The 17,529-nt window shown below is 50.2% G+C and overlaps 1 protein-coding gene across 2 annotated transcripts in view; it reads left to right on the top strand.

Annotated features, from left to right (window-relative positions):
• Nucleotides 1–17,529, top strand: part of NTM (neurotrimin) — a 402,928-nt gene that overhangs the window by 200,517 nt on the left and 184,882 nt on the right. For both annotated transcript variants that reach the window (XM_007450402.1, XM_007450401.1), the window contains exons 2-3: nt 15,836–15,929; nt 15,991–16,147. In XM_007450402.1, coding sequence (XP_007450464.1) covers nt 15,836–15,929; nt 15,991–16,147 — 251 coding nt within the window. The remainder of the gene's footprint in view (nt 1–15,835; nt 15,930–15,990; nt 16,148–17,529) is intronic.

The raw sequence follows: 17,529 nt of genomic DNA, 5'->3' as shown, positions 1-17,529 counted from the left end.
CTCCCCTACACTTGCAGCCAAGCCTCATTCATTTCATTTTCTGGGGTGAGCAGAATAGAGGAAGGTGTTATTAACAGGAGAAAGGATGTCATCCTGGCGGGCTTAGTGATGTTTACGTTTATGGTCTGCAGTTCCAGAGCCGAGCTCTGGCCCAAGCGCCACCCTTCTTCCGGGAAGTGATGAACCCAGCAGGATTCTCCCTTAGGAATTGACCTTCCGAAAGCCTGACACTCTTTTCAAGCTTTTGTGGACAAATGGTGTTCTTGTGTTTGGGCAAGCTCACCCAGAAGTCCCTCACTTTCCCCTGCTTGTGACCAGCAGTTTGCACTTGGAAGAGGGCTGGACAGCGTTGTAGGAGAGGTCTGAGTGCAGAGGGGTGGGCGAGAGGGAGGCGGAGAGGAGATATACGTGGCACGTGACACACCAGGTCCTCTTAGGATGGCTTTTCAGGTTTCCCAGACACTAATGTATGTGAATCCAATTGAAGTCACTCTACGGGTTTTATTTACTTTGATAAACATGTTTACTGATCACTTACCACAAATCAAATAGTAGAGCAATTTCTAAACAATGTCCTACAGATAATAAATGTCTTTTGCATATGCATACAAAATGTTACATCTCAGCTCTTGCAAGTCCAGCTCACTCTCTCAGAAGTAGAATTTGGAAACTAACCAGGGGCTGCAGAGAGCGAAAGGGCAGGAGCTGCCCCTCCAGGGACCTTCCCCAGCCAGTGTGGACTGACTGGCTCCACACTGCATAGGTTTAGAGCTCCTTCATACAGGAACAGGAACCACAAAAAATTCTTCCAGTGCGTTACAGTTGTGGGTGTAGGAGTTCACCCGACCAGACTGACTTGCCAGGAGATCACATAGATAGAGACAGCTGGTGAGGCTGGAGATCACCAAGGAACAGTGCTGGGAAGGTTTCCTTGGGATGGGTTGGTGTTGACGGCACAGAAGCCTTTTCTTTACAAAACGCTCCTGGGAAAGTACAGTTTGCCAAAGCAGCATGGGGGCGGGGGGAGGGCAGTGAGGTAGCATCTGCTTAGCCATGTATTTTTTTTTTAATTGGGGTATAGTTATTTTACAATGTTGTGTTCTACTGTACAGCGCAATGGAGTTCCCTGTGCTATACAGCAGGTTCTTAATAGTTATCTATTTTATACACATCAGTGTATATATGTCAGTCCCAATCTCCCAGTTCATCCCACCACCACCACCCCGCTTTCCCCCCTTGGTGTCCACACGTTTGTTCTCTACATCTGTGTCCTTATTTCTGCCTTGCAAACCGGTTCATCTGTACCATTTTTCTAGATTCCACATATATGTGTTAATATATGATATTTGCTTTTCTCTTTCTGACTTACTTCATTCTATATGACAGTCTCTAGGTCCATCCACGTCTCTACAAATGACCCAGTTTCGTTCCTTTTTATGGCTGAGTAATAGTCCATTGTATATATGCACCACATCTTCTTTATCCACTCCTCTGTTGATGGACATTTAGGTTGTTTCCATGTCTCGTGTTTGGCCATGTATTCTAAAAGAGAAGTTCAGAGGTCATCATAGAGGGACTTGGTGTCCAAAACTATGTGCATTTCTCAAAAGGGCAACATTGTTTAATGCACATGATTGTGTGAGAAGCATTGTTACTGTTGGGCCTCTAATGACAGTTCTAGAGCCAACATAGGACGCACTTTTCCAGCCTCTTGCACGAGTATTGATCCAAGGTGTCTGACTTTACCCCCAGGAAGATAACAAAGGGACCGCAAACAGACCCTGGGAGTCTGAGTTCAGCTTTGTGGTTTCTAAGTGAGCCTGTATATCAGAACTCTGTGAAACTTGACCCAATCACTTAGACCACGTGGGTTTCTATTCTCATTCTGAAGACAGCAGAAATATATTTTCAGGTGGAACTCCTAAATACAGACCTTAGGTGGGTTTCCTATGCCTACCTAGAAGCGAGGCCAGCTTTGGATGATGACTTTACAGCATCCTGTCTGCTCTTCGTCAAAGTCATGGAAGGGAGACTTGCCAGGACATGAAAATTGGACTTTTGTTATTATTATCCTTGTTTTTCTTCAGCACAGACACAATAGCTGCCTCTCTCCACCAGGCATCCCAAATTGGAGGGTGCATCACTCCACAGAAAGGCGAGGAGGAAGAAAGTAAAGAGTATGGGAGGTGCCAGAAGTGAGTGGCCTCATCCCTGGAAGTGGCGAGCGAGGCTCAGACAGCAGTGTGGCTGCTTCCCTGACCCTTCCTTCCTCTATTCCACTCCCTGTTCCTGAATTTTCTGAGCCATTTGGCTCAGGCTTTTCACTGAGAATAATCTTAGCTCCTGCAGATAACTGTATTGCCACCCCCTTTCTCTCTGGGTGTTCTTCTGATAACTGAACATTTTAAACTGGTTTTGATGAAGCTAAAACTACCAAGGGACATCCTGGTCTTAATTAGAAGAACCCAATTCCAGAGCCTGTTAGGACTCCAGGAGTGGAGATGCGTTTTAGTACCAAACATTCTCAGAAGGAGAAAGGAACCCAGGGATGACAAAGAAAAGGGGCTTACTTACTCTGGAAGGCGGGACCACTGCATCTGGACTCTGTTGATTAGTGGGGAAAGAAACAAAGGCTCAGAGGTGAGAACGGGTCAGCTTTGTTGAGGGGATGCTAGGACATACCGTATAGGGCAGAGAAAGCCACAAGGTCAGGGAGCCTGGAAGAGTCCAGTCTCCAAGTGGAAGGAAGGAGATCCTACACTTTCATCCTCCGGCTTTCTGTGATTCTCTTGATAATTACCGTCAAAGGAGCCATCATGTTGCTGACTTTACTCAATGCATTTCAATTCTAATTCATATTATTTGATGCTTCTTAGAGGTGAAACTAAATGTGCTCCTTTGCACTTATACCCCTGTTTCTCTCAAGAATTTGCATAAGAAGTGAAGGCATGTTTGCATTTATTGCGTTTCAGTAACTGGCATTTTTGCCTTCCCAGTTTTGCTCCACTTTCTGTTCTAACCTGCTAACGCTTTTGCTCTCTCTGTTCACCTTGGCAAGGAGAGGGACAGTTAAGAGTGTCAGACAGCCCTGCCTGCCAGAGGACGGCAATAGTTATGGGGGCTCAGGCAGCGGACCTGGGGAGTCCCGCTATGCTGGGGTTCCCACAGAGACTGCCTGTCTTGCACAGTTGAGGAAACTGAGGGTCAGAGAGGTGAAGTGACTTGCCAGAAATCACACGTTTTAGGGTCCTGGCTCTGAGGTTAGAGATTTGTCCCTTGCCTCTGGCTTTGTTTTGATGATTCCATGAGATATAATTATTCGTGAAAGGATTTTGCATGCTATTGTGCATCGGAAAGTTTGAGCTATTATTTTTCTGGTTAATTAACAAAAACACCCCAAAGCTCTTATGAGATGTCTGCCGCATCCTCCCTTCTCACTCCGCAAGCTATCCTGGAGCCTGAGCTGTGACATGGTGACCTCTGGTGGTGTGGCTCGCCGTGTGGCACATGTGGCATGCCCCTGGCAGCCTGGTCTGAGTCACCATGGAGAACAGTTGGAGAGATTCCCATGTTTGGCTTGGTCTCAGAGTGTGCCTGCAGTGTGCCTTCCCTTCGGGCAGCGGACATTCACTGACTGAAGGCGAGGATGGACTAGGTACCGTGCTGGGCATGACAGGGCTGGGGGTTAAAAAAAGATAAAGAAAATGCACAGGCTCTGCCTTCACAGTGGCCATGTGGCCTGGAGAGTGATGGGACAGAGGTGCTATGGGCTGGGGGCGTCAGCGTAGACCTGGCAGATGGAAGGGAGCCTTGGAAGGAAAGGTGTGTGTGGCGAGGAGGTGGGGAGACAGATGGGGCAGCGTGGGACATGGTTTGGAGTCCCGGGAGAGCATCCACATTGCGGAAACTGCAAGAAACCCGCAGGCACACCCTGTGATACAGCTTCTGTGCAAGACGATGGGTCTGATGAGGGTGGGGCATCCTGGTGAGCTGTTCTGAACTGTTGGCCCTTCCTGTGGAGGGCTGTGGACACCAGTGAAGGCTTTGGAACAAATGAGTCTCAAATGGATTTGCTAGAAAGGTCCTTCCAGCAGAAGGAGAGGGTGGAGGCTGGAGGCTGGAGGTTAAGAGAGGCCGGCATGGCCGCCATCCAGGCGAGGTAAGGTCGGAATCTCCCCACCCACTCCATTGCCTAGATTCAGAAGGGGGTCCACTTGAGCGAGATTATGGATGATCTGAGCTGCTTGTCGAAGGGTCAAGATCAGGGAGTAATTTATGCGGGGGAAGAAGGGCCTCTCCTCCAGCACAGTGAGAGTCTCTTCCTACAGAGACCGGCTACTAGAGGGTATCGCAAAGGCACCAGGGGGTTCTGTAAAGGGCTCGCATAACTACTTGCCCAGGCTTGGTTGAAGGACATTGCTTCGCTAGGATCAGCTGATGTAGCTCCAGCCAAGAGAGGGCTGACTCTGTGGCTGCATCCTTGCATCTGCACCCCGGCCGCCTCCTCCCCCAGCCCCCCTCCCCCGTCAGGGCTGTGCCTGTTCCTGTTGCTGCTCGGGGAGGTGGCCAGAGGGACGGAGAGCGCCCCTCTCTCAAGAGCTCTCTGCTTCTGGTTCAGGGCTGGGCATTGTGCTTTCAGGGTTAAGACTGCATCCGTCTTTTCCGTGTCCATCCAGTGTTTGTCACTGAGTTGCCCGTGCAGGTCCCCTGCTTTCTTTCATTTAAGTGGCTCTGATCCTCTTTGTAGGGTGAGCCCCTAAAATATAGGCAGTAAGGAAGATGTTTTGTTCTAAAAAGTGAGCACAGCATCCTCACCGGTGTCGAAGCACAGTCAGTAAACGTATAATGTTGAGCGGGGTGACGTAGGCATGTATTTAGTTACTTGGAAAATAATATTGAAGAGAGGGGACATCTGTATTTTCACACAGAAGGTAGTAAACATTAACACCCCCCTGTTCTTCCAGAGTCCTATATACTTTTCCCTTGTATGTTACTTTGACCCTCTGACAGCCATAGGGATTGAGTGGACAGACTAGTTTTTTCCCCATTTGACACAGAGGAAAACTGAGTCACAGAAAGACTGGGGACCCAGGCTTGTCACAGCAGATTAGACAATAAGACGAGGACCTAGCTAGCTCGACTCCGTGGAAGTCAGGCCAGCAGCTCGGGGCACGGCCACTGCTTCTCTTCGGTATGAACGTGCACGCTGAGGTCCTAGTAGGTGAAATATACCAGTGCATGGCAGCTTCCAGATGGGAGAGATCGTGTTAAAATCTGAGTGATAGCCGGTGCATTGTCAGGCTTCCAGAATGCTCAGTGGAGAACCTTTCTTCAAATCCACCAACCCCAGAAAACACAGGTTAAGGACTCAGGAGATGCAAGTTCCCATCCCCACTCTTTGTTGAACTAAACAGCTGCATAGCCATAGGCTTAAGAAGGGAGCAGCTGCACGTCTGTGTCTCTAGGGTCCATGTCTATAGGTGACTTCGCAGGTCCCTCCAAGCAGCAAAGGTACACCATCTGCAAAGTTCTCAGCAAGATACCTTCCCTGGTCGCTTGGACCACGGTGGGTTCCTCAACACCTGTTTATTTTCTGTACAAAACCCCATAGTATCCGCTCATAAACGTCCTCATGCTTGATAGTGACCTGTCTTAGCTCTTCTTTCGCGGGAGCAGAATGTCTGTGTCTGTCCCCTCCACCCTGTATCACACCCCTTAAGTGCTTAACACCCTGCACGGTGCATAATAGATCCTCAATGCACGTTTGTCAAACAAGTGAATAATTCAAAAAACCGGTTTTTCTACACCTCGGATCATCTACGTCTTCACTTCTCACAACTAGAAGCGAAGTTCACGTGGTGGGAGAGAGAAAGACGGGCCTGGGATAGGAGCCTCGTGAGAGGAGAGGCTGCTGACCAGGCCTGAGGAAGGAGGGGGGATCCTGTGACCACCGATGCCCCGAACAGCCCACCTATCGGCCCAGGTTCAGTAGGTCCTGTCTCCGTAGAACAGTGTTGGGTCAGATGTCTGACACTAGCAATGAGCCCCAGCACACTGTGGGAGGAGCCCCTTCCTGGGAAGGGAAACCTCGGCATATTCACCTTGTCTCTGTCGCCCCTGATCTTCTCTCTCCCGCGTGAAATCCTGAAAATCCTCAAATGTGGTTTTCGTGATACGGTCCGGCTACCCCAACCTTCCTAACTGGCTGCGGATGAGAGCAGCCCCTCCGGGGCCTCCACAGTGACCGTGGCTTCCTCTGCGTCTGTCAGACCAGACCCTGAACACAGGCCCTGTGGCCACAGCCGCGTCTCTGGACTCCCTTTCCTTCCCTCTGCTCGTGCACGTGTATGTTCAGTTCAAGGCGAGCTCAGGGCTCACTCCCCGCTGCCAAGACTTCCAATCTGTGCGCCTTCCTCCACCTCCACCCTCCTGACACCTCCAGCAGGGGTCCCCTTTGGCGCTCTGGCCTGGCTGGATTGCCCTGGCAACCGTGCTGCGGCATCGGCGCCCCTGGGTGGTCCCTACTCCCCGTGTCCTCTGGCGGCCGGCTCTTCTCAGCCCCCCTCCCTCCCCACTCCGCCGGTACCCAGCTCTTCTCTGCAGCCTCCCAGAAGCAGGCCCTGAGATGCGAATTTGTGTGGAGCTGACTTCTTAAGGGAGTGCCCCCCCGAGAGAGACCACGGAAGCCGGGGCGGGGGGCGGCCAGGAAGGGCAGGAAGCCAAGTGGAGGCTCAGTTTCAGGCAGGTGTCCTGAGGGTGGCTCCCACGGGACCTGCAGTGAGACTCGGCCACCTGCTCCCGCGGCCAGCCCGCTGCCGCCACCCTGGGAACGCACACATTCCCAGGCACCACAGCCTGGAGACAGCCTCCAGGGAGAGCGGCAGGTGTGGGCTCTTAGAGGCACAGAAACCTGGCAGCGGCGCAGACACGACACGAGGGCCCCGAGGGGCTGGGCTGGCTGACTGCAGCCATGCCCCCCGCACAGGAAGGGACGTCCCCGTGGACCCGCCCCTCCCTACTCCAGGGTGTGGTTTTGCCTCCTAAGCCCTGAGGTCTTCCCCACACTGGTGTTTCACGTCCTCACTCTAGGGGGTTCTTTGTGATGAAAGGAGGGGCCTTGGAGGCAGGATCCAGGTTTGATTCAAGTGTGTCCAGACCGGGAGCTGGATCTGGAACTAGCCCCGGCGATGGGACCGGGAGGGACACAGATGCTTCGTGTGAGCTGCCTCTTAGGCACAGGGCCTGCCAGGCTGGCACATCTTCCCCAGCCCTGGGCTCGAGAGGAGCCAGGCACTTCCCAGACCCCTTTTCCAGCATGTCAGGGCATCCTAGTATGCACCGTCAACCCCAGTTTACCTGAGTGAGTCTTAGTTTTCAAAGTGTAACTGTAAACAGTGTCTGGGTTGATCAGCAGACCCCTGCTGTTATCCTGCCAGCTGGTCCACCACCTCCAGGATGAAACCCCATCTCAGGTGTGGGCTTTACATGGTCTAGCTGTAAGGACAGGATGACAGGATCGACCGGAGACACAGACAAGAAGCAGAGATTCATTTGCCAGGATCCGGTTTCTTCTCCCCACCTCCTCCCTCCCACGGAGGGCCGCCCACTGTAGAAGGGGGAGGGGCTTAGGCTCGGTGCCTTCGTGGTCCTCTGTGATTTGGCGATTCTTTCAGGTGTGGCCATTGCAGAGCTCCTCATTTTGGTTCTCTGGTCCTTCTTGTCCTCAGGATGAAGGGAACAGTCTGTCACATGGGTGCCGCAGTAGTTCCTGCAGGGGAGAAAGATGGCACACACTCAGGCTGGGCAGTTAGAGGGGAGTTTAATAATGTGGATACTTAACAAAGGTGCAGCCCAAGTGCAGGCGAGACCACAAGGGTTAGTCATGACCCCGGGGCTGGAACAGGAGGGAGTGGCTAATACCTCCAGGACTCAAGTGGAGAAAAGAGGAGATCTCGGCTCCCACCAGGGACAGAGGACCCCGGCCAGGAGCTGTGACCTCTGACAGGGACGTGGACGGCCTGTGGCATCCCCTCTCCTTCCCATCAGCTGACCTCAGTGGGAGGCCGGAGGTCGGGGAGCCAGCTGATGTGGCCCACGCTGGTCAATCTGCAGTGGATGGAGGGGGCACAGAAAGAGTAGGACACTCATTCACTGGCCTCAACTCGCCTAACTTTTCTCTTCTACCAAAGCCTTACACTCTGCACAGACCAAATTTCTATCCTTCTGCAAATATGCTGGTATCCTTTCACAGTTCCACCGTGCTTTTGTTGTGCCCTTCCCTCCGCCTGAAATGCTGTGCCCTGCTCTGTTGTATTTAGCAAGCTCCTTCCTACCTCCAAGGCCACCTTAACTCTCACAAGGCCCAGATTGCCTTGAAAGTAACCAAGAATCCTTGCAATAGAGAAACACATGGTATATGCCTCCTCCCCCCACCATATTACAGGTAGATGGGGGATGGACGGACTGCGGTCAACACACACCAGGATAAAGTATGTCGAGTGAACATTCATGGGGGATTAAAATTTGCAGAGAAAATACGGTTGTCATACAAAATAACATCTAATGTTGGCTCTGATAGGGAAATAGGAATTTATCTAATAAACAGTAGGGAAGGGCATTCCCAGTACAGGGGGTCCCTGAATTCTGATAGTGAACGGTGTGCTCTGGAAACAGTGAGAAGCCGTCCAGTATATCCAGTTCCTGTCCCATCTGGAGCATGTGGGGTGGGAGGTGAGATGGGGCTTTGCAGGAGATTGTGCCCTGGAGCCCAGGGTCAAAGGGCAGATGAAGTCCAAAGTGAATTTCCACTCACCTCTCTGGGAAACGTTGGTCCCCACGCAGGGGCTCAGGAGACCCTCATCTAGTGTTTGGACTATTTGGGTACGTTAAGGGAGGGAATGGAAAGAAACCACCCCCGCCCCCGGGCTGCCTGGCTCTGGTCACCGAGGGAGAAAAAGGTGCCACTGCTTTGGTCTGTGGTCCGTAACAGGATCCAGATGCCGCTTCACCAGGATCGTCAGTCAGTTCAGAGCTCTTCCTTTCTCGCCACATGGATGTAACACCCTGCTATGAAATAAAGAAATGGCCTTTGGGTGCTGCAGCTTACAGATGTGAAATGACCTATTGAACAGCCCCAAGCCTCCTCCAGCACTGGAATCAGTATTGGGCTTTGTCACCAGTACAGATCTCAGCGGCACACCATTTGTCTCAGAGGAGTCGTGGCCTGCCTGACTTGGCAAGTCTGCGTTGCGATGGTGCCGTGTCATTCGACTCTTACAGGACGGACAGAGGGGTGGGTGGATTTATCGAGAGCCCTCCTCAGAGGTCCACACAGCCAGGCCTTCTTGATTCGTCCCCAGGACATTAGAGTGGTGAAAGGTGGCAGATTCCCACAGAGAGCAAGCATGTGTGCAGGGGTGTGTGTGCAGGGGGTGTGTTTCTAAGTGCAGGTTGGCGCTGACTCATGGCCTGGGCCTTTACTGGACATGGGCTCCTGCCCTTTCATTTCTCAGGAGTTTGTGAAAGGTGGGAGATTTGAATAAAAAAAAAAAAATCAGTCAACAGATGTTTATTGAGTGCTTATTTTGTACTCAGTATGACATATAAAGGCACATGAGAAGAATAGGTATGGCCCTTGCCTTTCTGGGAGTTACCATCTACTGAGCAATGTAATGAGCACGTAGATCTGAGAAGGCCATGTGTATGATAGATTGTATGATCCATTATTTGTTGAGTTTCTACTCCATACCAGGCAATGCGTTTACATGCATGCTTCCGTTTAATCTTCCCATTAACCCCATGCAGGAGGAAAATTTATTTCCGGTCCAGGCGAGCAGAGTGAAACTCAGTGAGGTCAGGTGACTTGTTGAGAGGCAGCAGAACAGAGCTGGCACTTGGGTTCCAGCCGCCCGACTTCAGGGCCTGGCTCTTTCCTCCTCCCTGCCCTCCACCAGCAGCGTGGACTCACGGGGCACCACGGACACAGCCGAGGTTTCCTCTGGTCCTTTCCCGTCTATCATAAGCTCTCCTTCTGCTTCTGCCGAGGCGTGATCAGCCTTGGCCTTATTTTCATGACTAAGAGAGGTTCCGTAGCACACATTCCATTTTCCATGTGAAGCAAAAACAGTAGTGGTTGAGAGATGTGAGGCCGGTGTGGATCGTGTGAGTTCAGTGTTTGTGTCTCTAGGTGACCCAAGCCAATTTCATACATAGTAACACGAGCTTAGATTCCAACAGGGTCAAAGTTAGCAACCCCACCAGGTCAGCCTGCTCCTCCAGTAAAGAGCTCAGGGGACAGGTGGTTTTTGCTGAGTTTTCCGCAGGCAGGTGATGAAGCATCCTGGTTTGTCTGTTCGTTGGTTTCCCACAGAAGCAGACCTGGAAGATGCACAGGCCAACTCCGTGGAGCTGGGTGTCAGTACTTCCGAGCCAACCACCTGTGATGCTTTGCTGTGAAGCTTGAGGGGAGGGGCCGGGCACAAGCCAAACGTTCAGAGAAACAAAACTTAGGGGGCAGCTGGACCGCGGGACCATTTCTGAGCGATAAGAGGAGATTGTGATCAGGAGCAACGAAGGGCAGAAACACTTACTTCTCTGTAGGCTCAAATGTTGCTGGAGATGTGTTGCTTTTCAAAGGCAGTTAAAGGGCCGTTTGAGAGAAGTGATGGTTGGAGTACTCACTGTTCTGGTCCATTAGAGTCCTCAGATCTTCAGGCAGGCGCGTTTAAGAAAGGCCAAGCCGGAATTGTTCCCTCTTTCTTCAAGAATCCTTCTCTTTATTTCAGCACCCTCTTTGTCTGTCTTTAGAAGGTGCCAAGCAGATACTTCTGCTTTATTTTTCTTCCAATTTCCAGGTTCCCCTTTCTCTCTCTGTCTCTGTCTCTTTTTCTCCTTTCCTCCAAAATCCAAAAGTAGCTCGAGGCCCCGAATCCACACTTCCATGTTTTATCTCTGCCGCACTCATGCTGGCCTTGCTTAATCATTTTTCTTGCTATTCCTCTATGTACAAATGCAGCAACCGTAATAAAGCCACTATTCATCAGCAGGAGATGAAGGGCACATAGGGCTGCATTTTTAGAGCTTCGGCACAATCGGTGCAGCTGCAGAAAATTTCAGGTGTGTCAGTTCTCTCCACCGTGCACTGTGCTCAGGTGCGTGTCCTGGCGTGGCTGCCTGTGGATGGTCCCCTTCTGGTCAGCCACACCTGAGGCTTCTCATCATCAAAGAGAATGCATTGATGATCTGTGCAGGCTAGATGCCCTTGACGGCCTGTGTTCAAACAGGCCTGTTCTCTGTAAGAAGTTTCTCCAAGGAAGGGAGCAGGGTGCAGACAGACAGACTGAGAAGGACACTCGCTCAGCAGTGAAATGGTAAACGAGCCTGTCCCTCCCAGGCACTCTCTCTCTGTCTGGATTCTGTCAGGATGTTGCATAGGCCAGGCTGTGGGCTGTCCATGGGGACCACACACAGGAGGGGAGAGCCGCCAGCCCGGTGGGAGGGGAGGGCCGCTTACAGATATAGGGAAAGTTGATGGGCCCTGGCTCGAGTATGGATGCAAGTGAGGTCAGGCATTGAGGCCCTGAGAGGAGACATGTTTAGAGTTTGGGGAGTTCCAGGGCTCAGTCCAGAAGCCCTGCGTGTGCAGAGGTTGTTCCTCTAGTCTTTGCATACGTGGTGGGACGGACGGAGGAGAGAGTGCTCAGGGTGGGTGCCTAGTGCATCTCAAGACTGTGGGGGGAAGGGGTGGAGATCTTCAGGGTTGGGCCAGGGCCTCTCCAATCCTTTCTGACGCTCCACTTCTCTTCCTGGCCTGCCCTAGGCTGACCTTTGACTCTTTCCTCAGTGGCAAATGGCCGTGTCTTGTTACACTTATCTGGATTAGTTAGGGAGGGTTGAGTTTGAAACCTTACTCACTTCCAGTTAATCTTATAGTTGATCCCCTTCCTGAGGGAGCTGAACTAGCATGAAATACATGTGTCTTAGGAGTAATTCTGTAGAAGTGAACTAAGGGCTGTCTCTGGAAAAAGGGAACCTGTTGACTGAATTTCCCACCTGGTCTCCCCGCCAACTCCCCACTAACCAAAGCATCAGCTCTGCCTGAGAGTGCACTTATGCTCGTGTCCACTTTTTTTTCTTAATACTTGGAGAATTGTCTCCTGTGTATCGTTCTGTAAATGAGACAGATAGATGAGGGCAGGTATGAGGAGGTGGCAGGAGTTGGCCACCAAGTTACCTTTGTGATTCATCTCTCAGAAGCCACATTAATTCTGTGGAGACACAGCAAGACTGATATCCAGCAATGACAGTTTGGACATCTAATCATGACCTTCGATGTGCCCCAAACCAGGGCGGAAGCTATGCCAGCTTTTCAGCGTAGTATATCACAGGGGCCGCATAACTGTGCTGAAATTGGCTGTGTTGGAGCATGAGTGCTTCTGCAAATGAACATCTTTGGCCCTGTGAGTGCGGTGCAGTGTGGTGAGACCACTTCCGTTTCATTGAATTTCCAGTCATTAGACACTCACAAGGAAGCCCAGGACGGTCCTCTCGTGTTCACCGAGAGGCTGTGAAATGCCCCCATCGTGGGCAGCAGAAACAATTATTCAAGCAGTTGAGAGGTTGTTGATCAGCATTTCCTGCCCCACTGCCACTCACCTGGTGTTTGGTCAGATTTCAGCTGCTGGAGGACAAAATAAACGGGACTCTGCTTCTGGCTTCCCAGGGCACATTGGTTGCAAGAAAGTTCTCTCCCGTAAAGTAGTGGAAAAGTGTTTCAAATGAGAGTCACTTCCTAGTGCCCACTTGCGCTGCAGCTCTCATGTCACCAGAAACCAGTGAAATGTCTAAATTAATGGTTCTCAAACTGGGGTCCCCAGACCAGGTAGTGGCCCAGCAATCTGTACTTTGTCAGGACTTACAGATAGTTGAATTTCAATGTTGTAGGGACTTTTGGGAAGCCCTGGATAAGGACATTTAAGATCACTGACCTTGGGGAAAAATAAGCAAACAAACAAAAACTGGGTTTGAATCTTGGTTCTGCAGGGTGATCTTAGTTTATTTGGATAATATTTCTTAGACTGAGTTAACCTCATCTGTAAATTGGCCATAATAGGTGAATGCAACCAAGTTTTTTTAAGATGATAAAATAGCACATATCATAGACTCACAGGATACCTAGCATATAGTAATATGCATTCAATAAACATCAGTTGTGAATATGAATTTCACCAATTCCTCCCCTTGGATCCAAGCAAAATTCAGAGCAGTGACTGCCCTTAAAGTCATGAATATGAATGACATCCCAGGTACATTGCTAGCAAAGCCAGCCGTGGAGTGTGTTGTTCTTAAGGGGGTTCACACCATGGTGGTTCACATCCACATTTTAGTGAGGTAGCCTGAGAGGACGAGCGTCAGGTGTGCGAGGCAAGTACAGCATCAGGGAGCCCCAGCTTCCTGCATCAGCTGCTCTTCCCTACCGCTTGCTCAGTCTCATGGTATGTTCAGGATATTGTTATCACAGCCGACAGCAAGTCTTGGAGTTCACTCCAGACCAGTCCAGACCACATGTGCATCCTGGTTACTGGAGAGCTTATGAAAATGCAGATTCGTTCATTACATCTGAGGCGGGGCCTGAGTCTGTGTTTCAAACAAGCTCCCCAGCGATGATGACCTGCTGGTTTTCTGGTCACACTTTCACATAGTGAAGGGCTAGCTCAGTGCTTCTCAAACCCTCACGTGCATACAATTCCCTCTAGGTTTATGCTGCTTAAGTGATGGTCTGGGGGCCATGAGCATTGTCATCTCCTGGGAGCTTACGAAAAATGCAGACTCTCAGGCCCCACCCCAGACCTTCCAAATCAGAATGCATATTTAAGTGAGATCCCGAACAGAGTTACAAGCACAGAAATGTGGGACATCCCTTCAGGGTGTGTGTTTATTCGCATAGGACCCTGCACTTGTTAAATGCCCTGCTCTCACCATCTTGAAATTCTTAATAGTCCTTGAACAAAGGACTCTGCATTTGCGTTTTGCACTGAGATCCACAAGTTATGCAGCTGGTCCTGGATACCCTGCTATATACCCCAGTGCTTTTCAAACTTTGGTGGGTGTCTGACCCAGCTGGGGTATTGTTAGAAATTCATGTTTCTGAGTTCCCAAAGATTCTGAATCAGTAGGACAAGAAAATCTGTAACAAAATCACTTCATGTGATTTTGATGCAAGTGGTCCGTGCCCACTTTCAGAAATACTCCCCTGGTCAGGTTTCCCATCATTTCTATCCTTTGTTGTCCAAAAGACGCAATAAGCAGCACAAAGCAAGCTGGACAGCTGAGCAGAGGGGTTTCTGGTTGAGCAGTTTTCCCTACAGGGCCTCTCAGCAAGCCTTTCCACCTGTGCCCGAGAGGCCCGGCAATGATCATGTGACATTTACACAAGTACAAGTGGAAAGGATGCACAGCACTGGAGAGCACATCTCGAGAGGGACTGCTTGGGGAAGCTGGTGTACTCAGCAGCAGTTCTCAGGCTTTTTATGGTCACAGACAATTATGAGAATTCAGTGGAAGCAACCGTCCCTGAAAAATTCACCTTTGCACATCCTGAGGGGCATCGAGGACCAGGACTTAGAACCTGGCTGAGGGGTCTGACTCTCCATCACTCCCTAGCTCCCTATCCTGAGGCAAGTCACCAGACCATTTCTGACCCTGGAGGCCTGATCTTTAAAGTGGAGAATGGGTGGGTAAGATCATCTATCTCACCGATTTGCTGCAAGAATCACATGAGACAGGGTGGATGTAAAAGTACTTTGTACCCTGCAAAAGCATGATGACATTGGAGGCAACATTGTACCTACCGTGGCTAAGTTGCTATTTCCAGCATTATAGCCAGGATCAGGACAGTGTGTTTGTGAATTTAGCCTCAGGTCGCAAAACATACTCGCTGTGGCTACAGAGGGAAATGAATGCAGACAGATTTGATGAGGATTTGGCCAGAGTAGCTGGGAAATTTGAAAGTGCAGGAAAAGAGAAGGGAGCTTCCACAATTTGGGGACTCCAGATGCAAAAATAAAAGAAAGAAAGTCTATTTTTACATGTACGAACCATTTTGAGATTTTGGAAAATGCCTTTAGTCTAGCAGTAATTGAACATTTCTGCCCCTGGGCATAATGAGGAGAAATAGCAATGGTGGTGGGTCCATATTTAGTTTTGACTTCAAAAGCCTTCTGTTGGAATTCGCTATTCTGAGATGGGAGAAAGAATGTTTAGTAGTTAAAAGCTGGGTTTCTGATCTAGCACACGTTATCTGTGCCATTTGCCAGAAGCATTCAGTGTCTCTGTTCTTCAATTCTTTTTACCAATAGAACCTTCCTCACAGGGTTGTTTTGAGTATTGGGCAACTTAGTACACCCAGAACATCTTGAAAGCAATGTGAGCGATTATCATCATGCACATCATGGAAATCCCAGAGTCGGGGGAGGATGGGGGTAGTCCCAGGGCCCAGCCATTCCGAGGATGGATGATGGTTCCAGGCTATAACTATTGAATAGTTAGGGGTATTGAAATAGTCCTGTGCTCAGGGGTTTTCAGAAGCACAGAATCACTCATGACCTGGAAGTCTGAAATAGCCAATGTTCTGAGGCTGCAGTTCTGCAAGACCTCTGACGCTGAGTTCCAGAAAGTGCCACCCAGGCCAAAGCAAACAGGAGGTGCGCGTGTACACGTTGGGGGCAGGGGACGAAGACAAGGCATGGTGACCAGGCATCTCAGCCTTGCCAAGAAGACCCTGATGGCTCCCGTTTCTCTGCGGTCCCTTGACTTACCCGTCTGGTCCTCCCTCCAGGTGCACGATTGACAACCGGGTCACCCGGGTGGCCTGGCTGAACCGTAGCACCATCCTCTATGCTGGGAATGACAAGTGGTCCATAGACCCTCGTGTGATCATCCTGGTTAACACGCCTGAACCGCAGCACCATCCTCTACGCCGGGAATGACAAGTGGTGTCTGGACCCCCGCGTGGTCCTCCTGAGCAACACCCAGACCCAGTACAGCATCGAGATCCAGAACGTGGACGTGTACGACGAGGGCCCGTACACCTGCTCTGTGCAGACGGACAACCACCCCAAGACCTCCCGGGTGCACCTCATCGTGCAAGGTAGGCGGCCTGGGGGCAGCCGGTGCAGGGGAGGCTGAGAGAGCCTGTATCCAACACTTTCACTGTGATTCTCAACTGAGATGAGTCTGTCTGTTCCATCTGGCCAGGACAATTTCCTAATTTTCACTTTGCCATTTGATGCTAAAATTTCAAATCATCTTCCCATTGAATAGGACTAGGGTTTGTTTTTTTGTTTGTTCTTTGCTTTTGTTCCAATAATACATTTTCTCAGAAAATTAGCTTCTGATTATTGCTTTCCTTGGCTTTTTTCTCCTCTAAGTTTTTTTAAGGTTCCATCCAGTGCTAAGCTTGCTTTATTTTAAGAGCAGCATTTTAGCTCTTCTGGCACTGCGCATATGCCATCCCTCACACAGCCTTCAAAGAAGGCAGAGCCCACTGCAGATGCTCTAAACACCTACCTGGGACATGGCCGTCACAGCCACCTCTGTGGTTTCCAGCTTGTTGGCTTCTTCTCTCACCACCCAGCCCTGGGTTTCTGATGCCACATCTCGCCTTTACTGCCTGTGTCTGATATCCTCTGTGTTTTCGTTGCACCCCATTCCCCTCCCCTTCCTCTGAGCCTCTCACACCCACCCCCAGCTTTTGAGGTCTTTGTTTTTGCATCTCTTGCTTCCGCTGCTTCCCAGGCCCTTCTCTGCTTCCCCATAAGCAGAGCAGGTGCTGGGCATTCAGACAACACGCAGCCGTGCAGACAGATTCCCAGACGGGGAGCAAGTGCTCAGAATCAGACTTGGCCACTTTCTGGCTGTGGGACCCCAGGTTTCCAACTGTGACTCAAAGTTTCTTTTTGTAAAATGGAGTCAACGTTGCGAGGGTCGGTGGAGGGGATTACATTTTCCATGTACTGATGTGTAAACACTCAGGAGAGGGCCTGGCACACAGAGGTGCTGGTTAAGTATTAGCTATTTTTTAAAAAATACAGCTGCTATTTTTAAAAACTTTTTAAAAAACACATATATATGGAATCTAAAAAAAATAGAAAAAGAAAAAGAAAAAAAATGATCAGAAGAACCTAGGGGCAAGACGGGAATAAAGGTGCAGACCTACTAGAGCATGGACTTGAGGATATGGGGAGGGGGAAGGGTAAGCTGTGACAAAGTGAGAGAGTGGCATGGACGTATACACACTACCAAATGTAAAATAGATAGCTAGTGGGAAGCAGCCGCATAGCACAGGGAGATCAGCTCGGTGCTTTGTGACCAGCTAGAGGGGGGTGGGATAGGGAGGGTGGGAGGGAGGGAGACAAAGAGGGAAGAGATATGAGAACATATGTACATGTATAACTGATTCACTTTGTTATAAAGCAGAAACTAACACACCATTGTAAAGCAATTATACTCCAATAAAGATGTTAAAAAAAA

The sequence above is a fragment of the Lipotes vexillifer genome, unplaced genomic scaffold, assembly GCF_000442215.2.
Source record: "Lipotes vexillifer unplaced genomic scaffold, Lipotes_vexillifer_v1.1 scaffold322, whole genome shotgun sequence".
Taxonomy (NCBI): Eukaryota; Metazoa; Chordata; class Mammalia; order Artiodactyla; family Lipotidae; genus Lipotes; species Lipotes vexillifer.
Note: the sequence above shows the minus strand (reverse complement) of the source record. Positions and strands in the feature narration are given on the sequence as shown.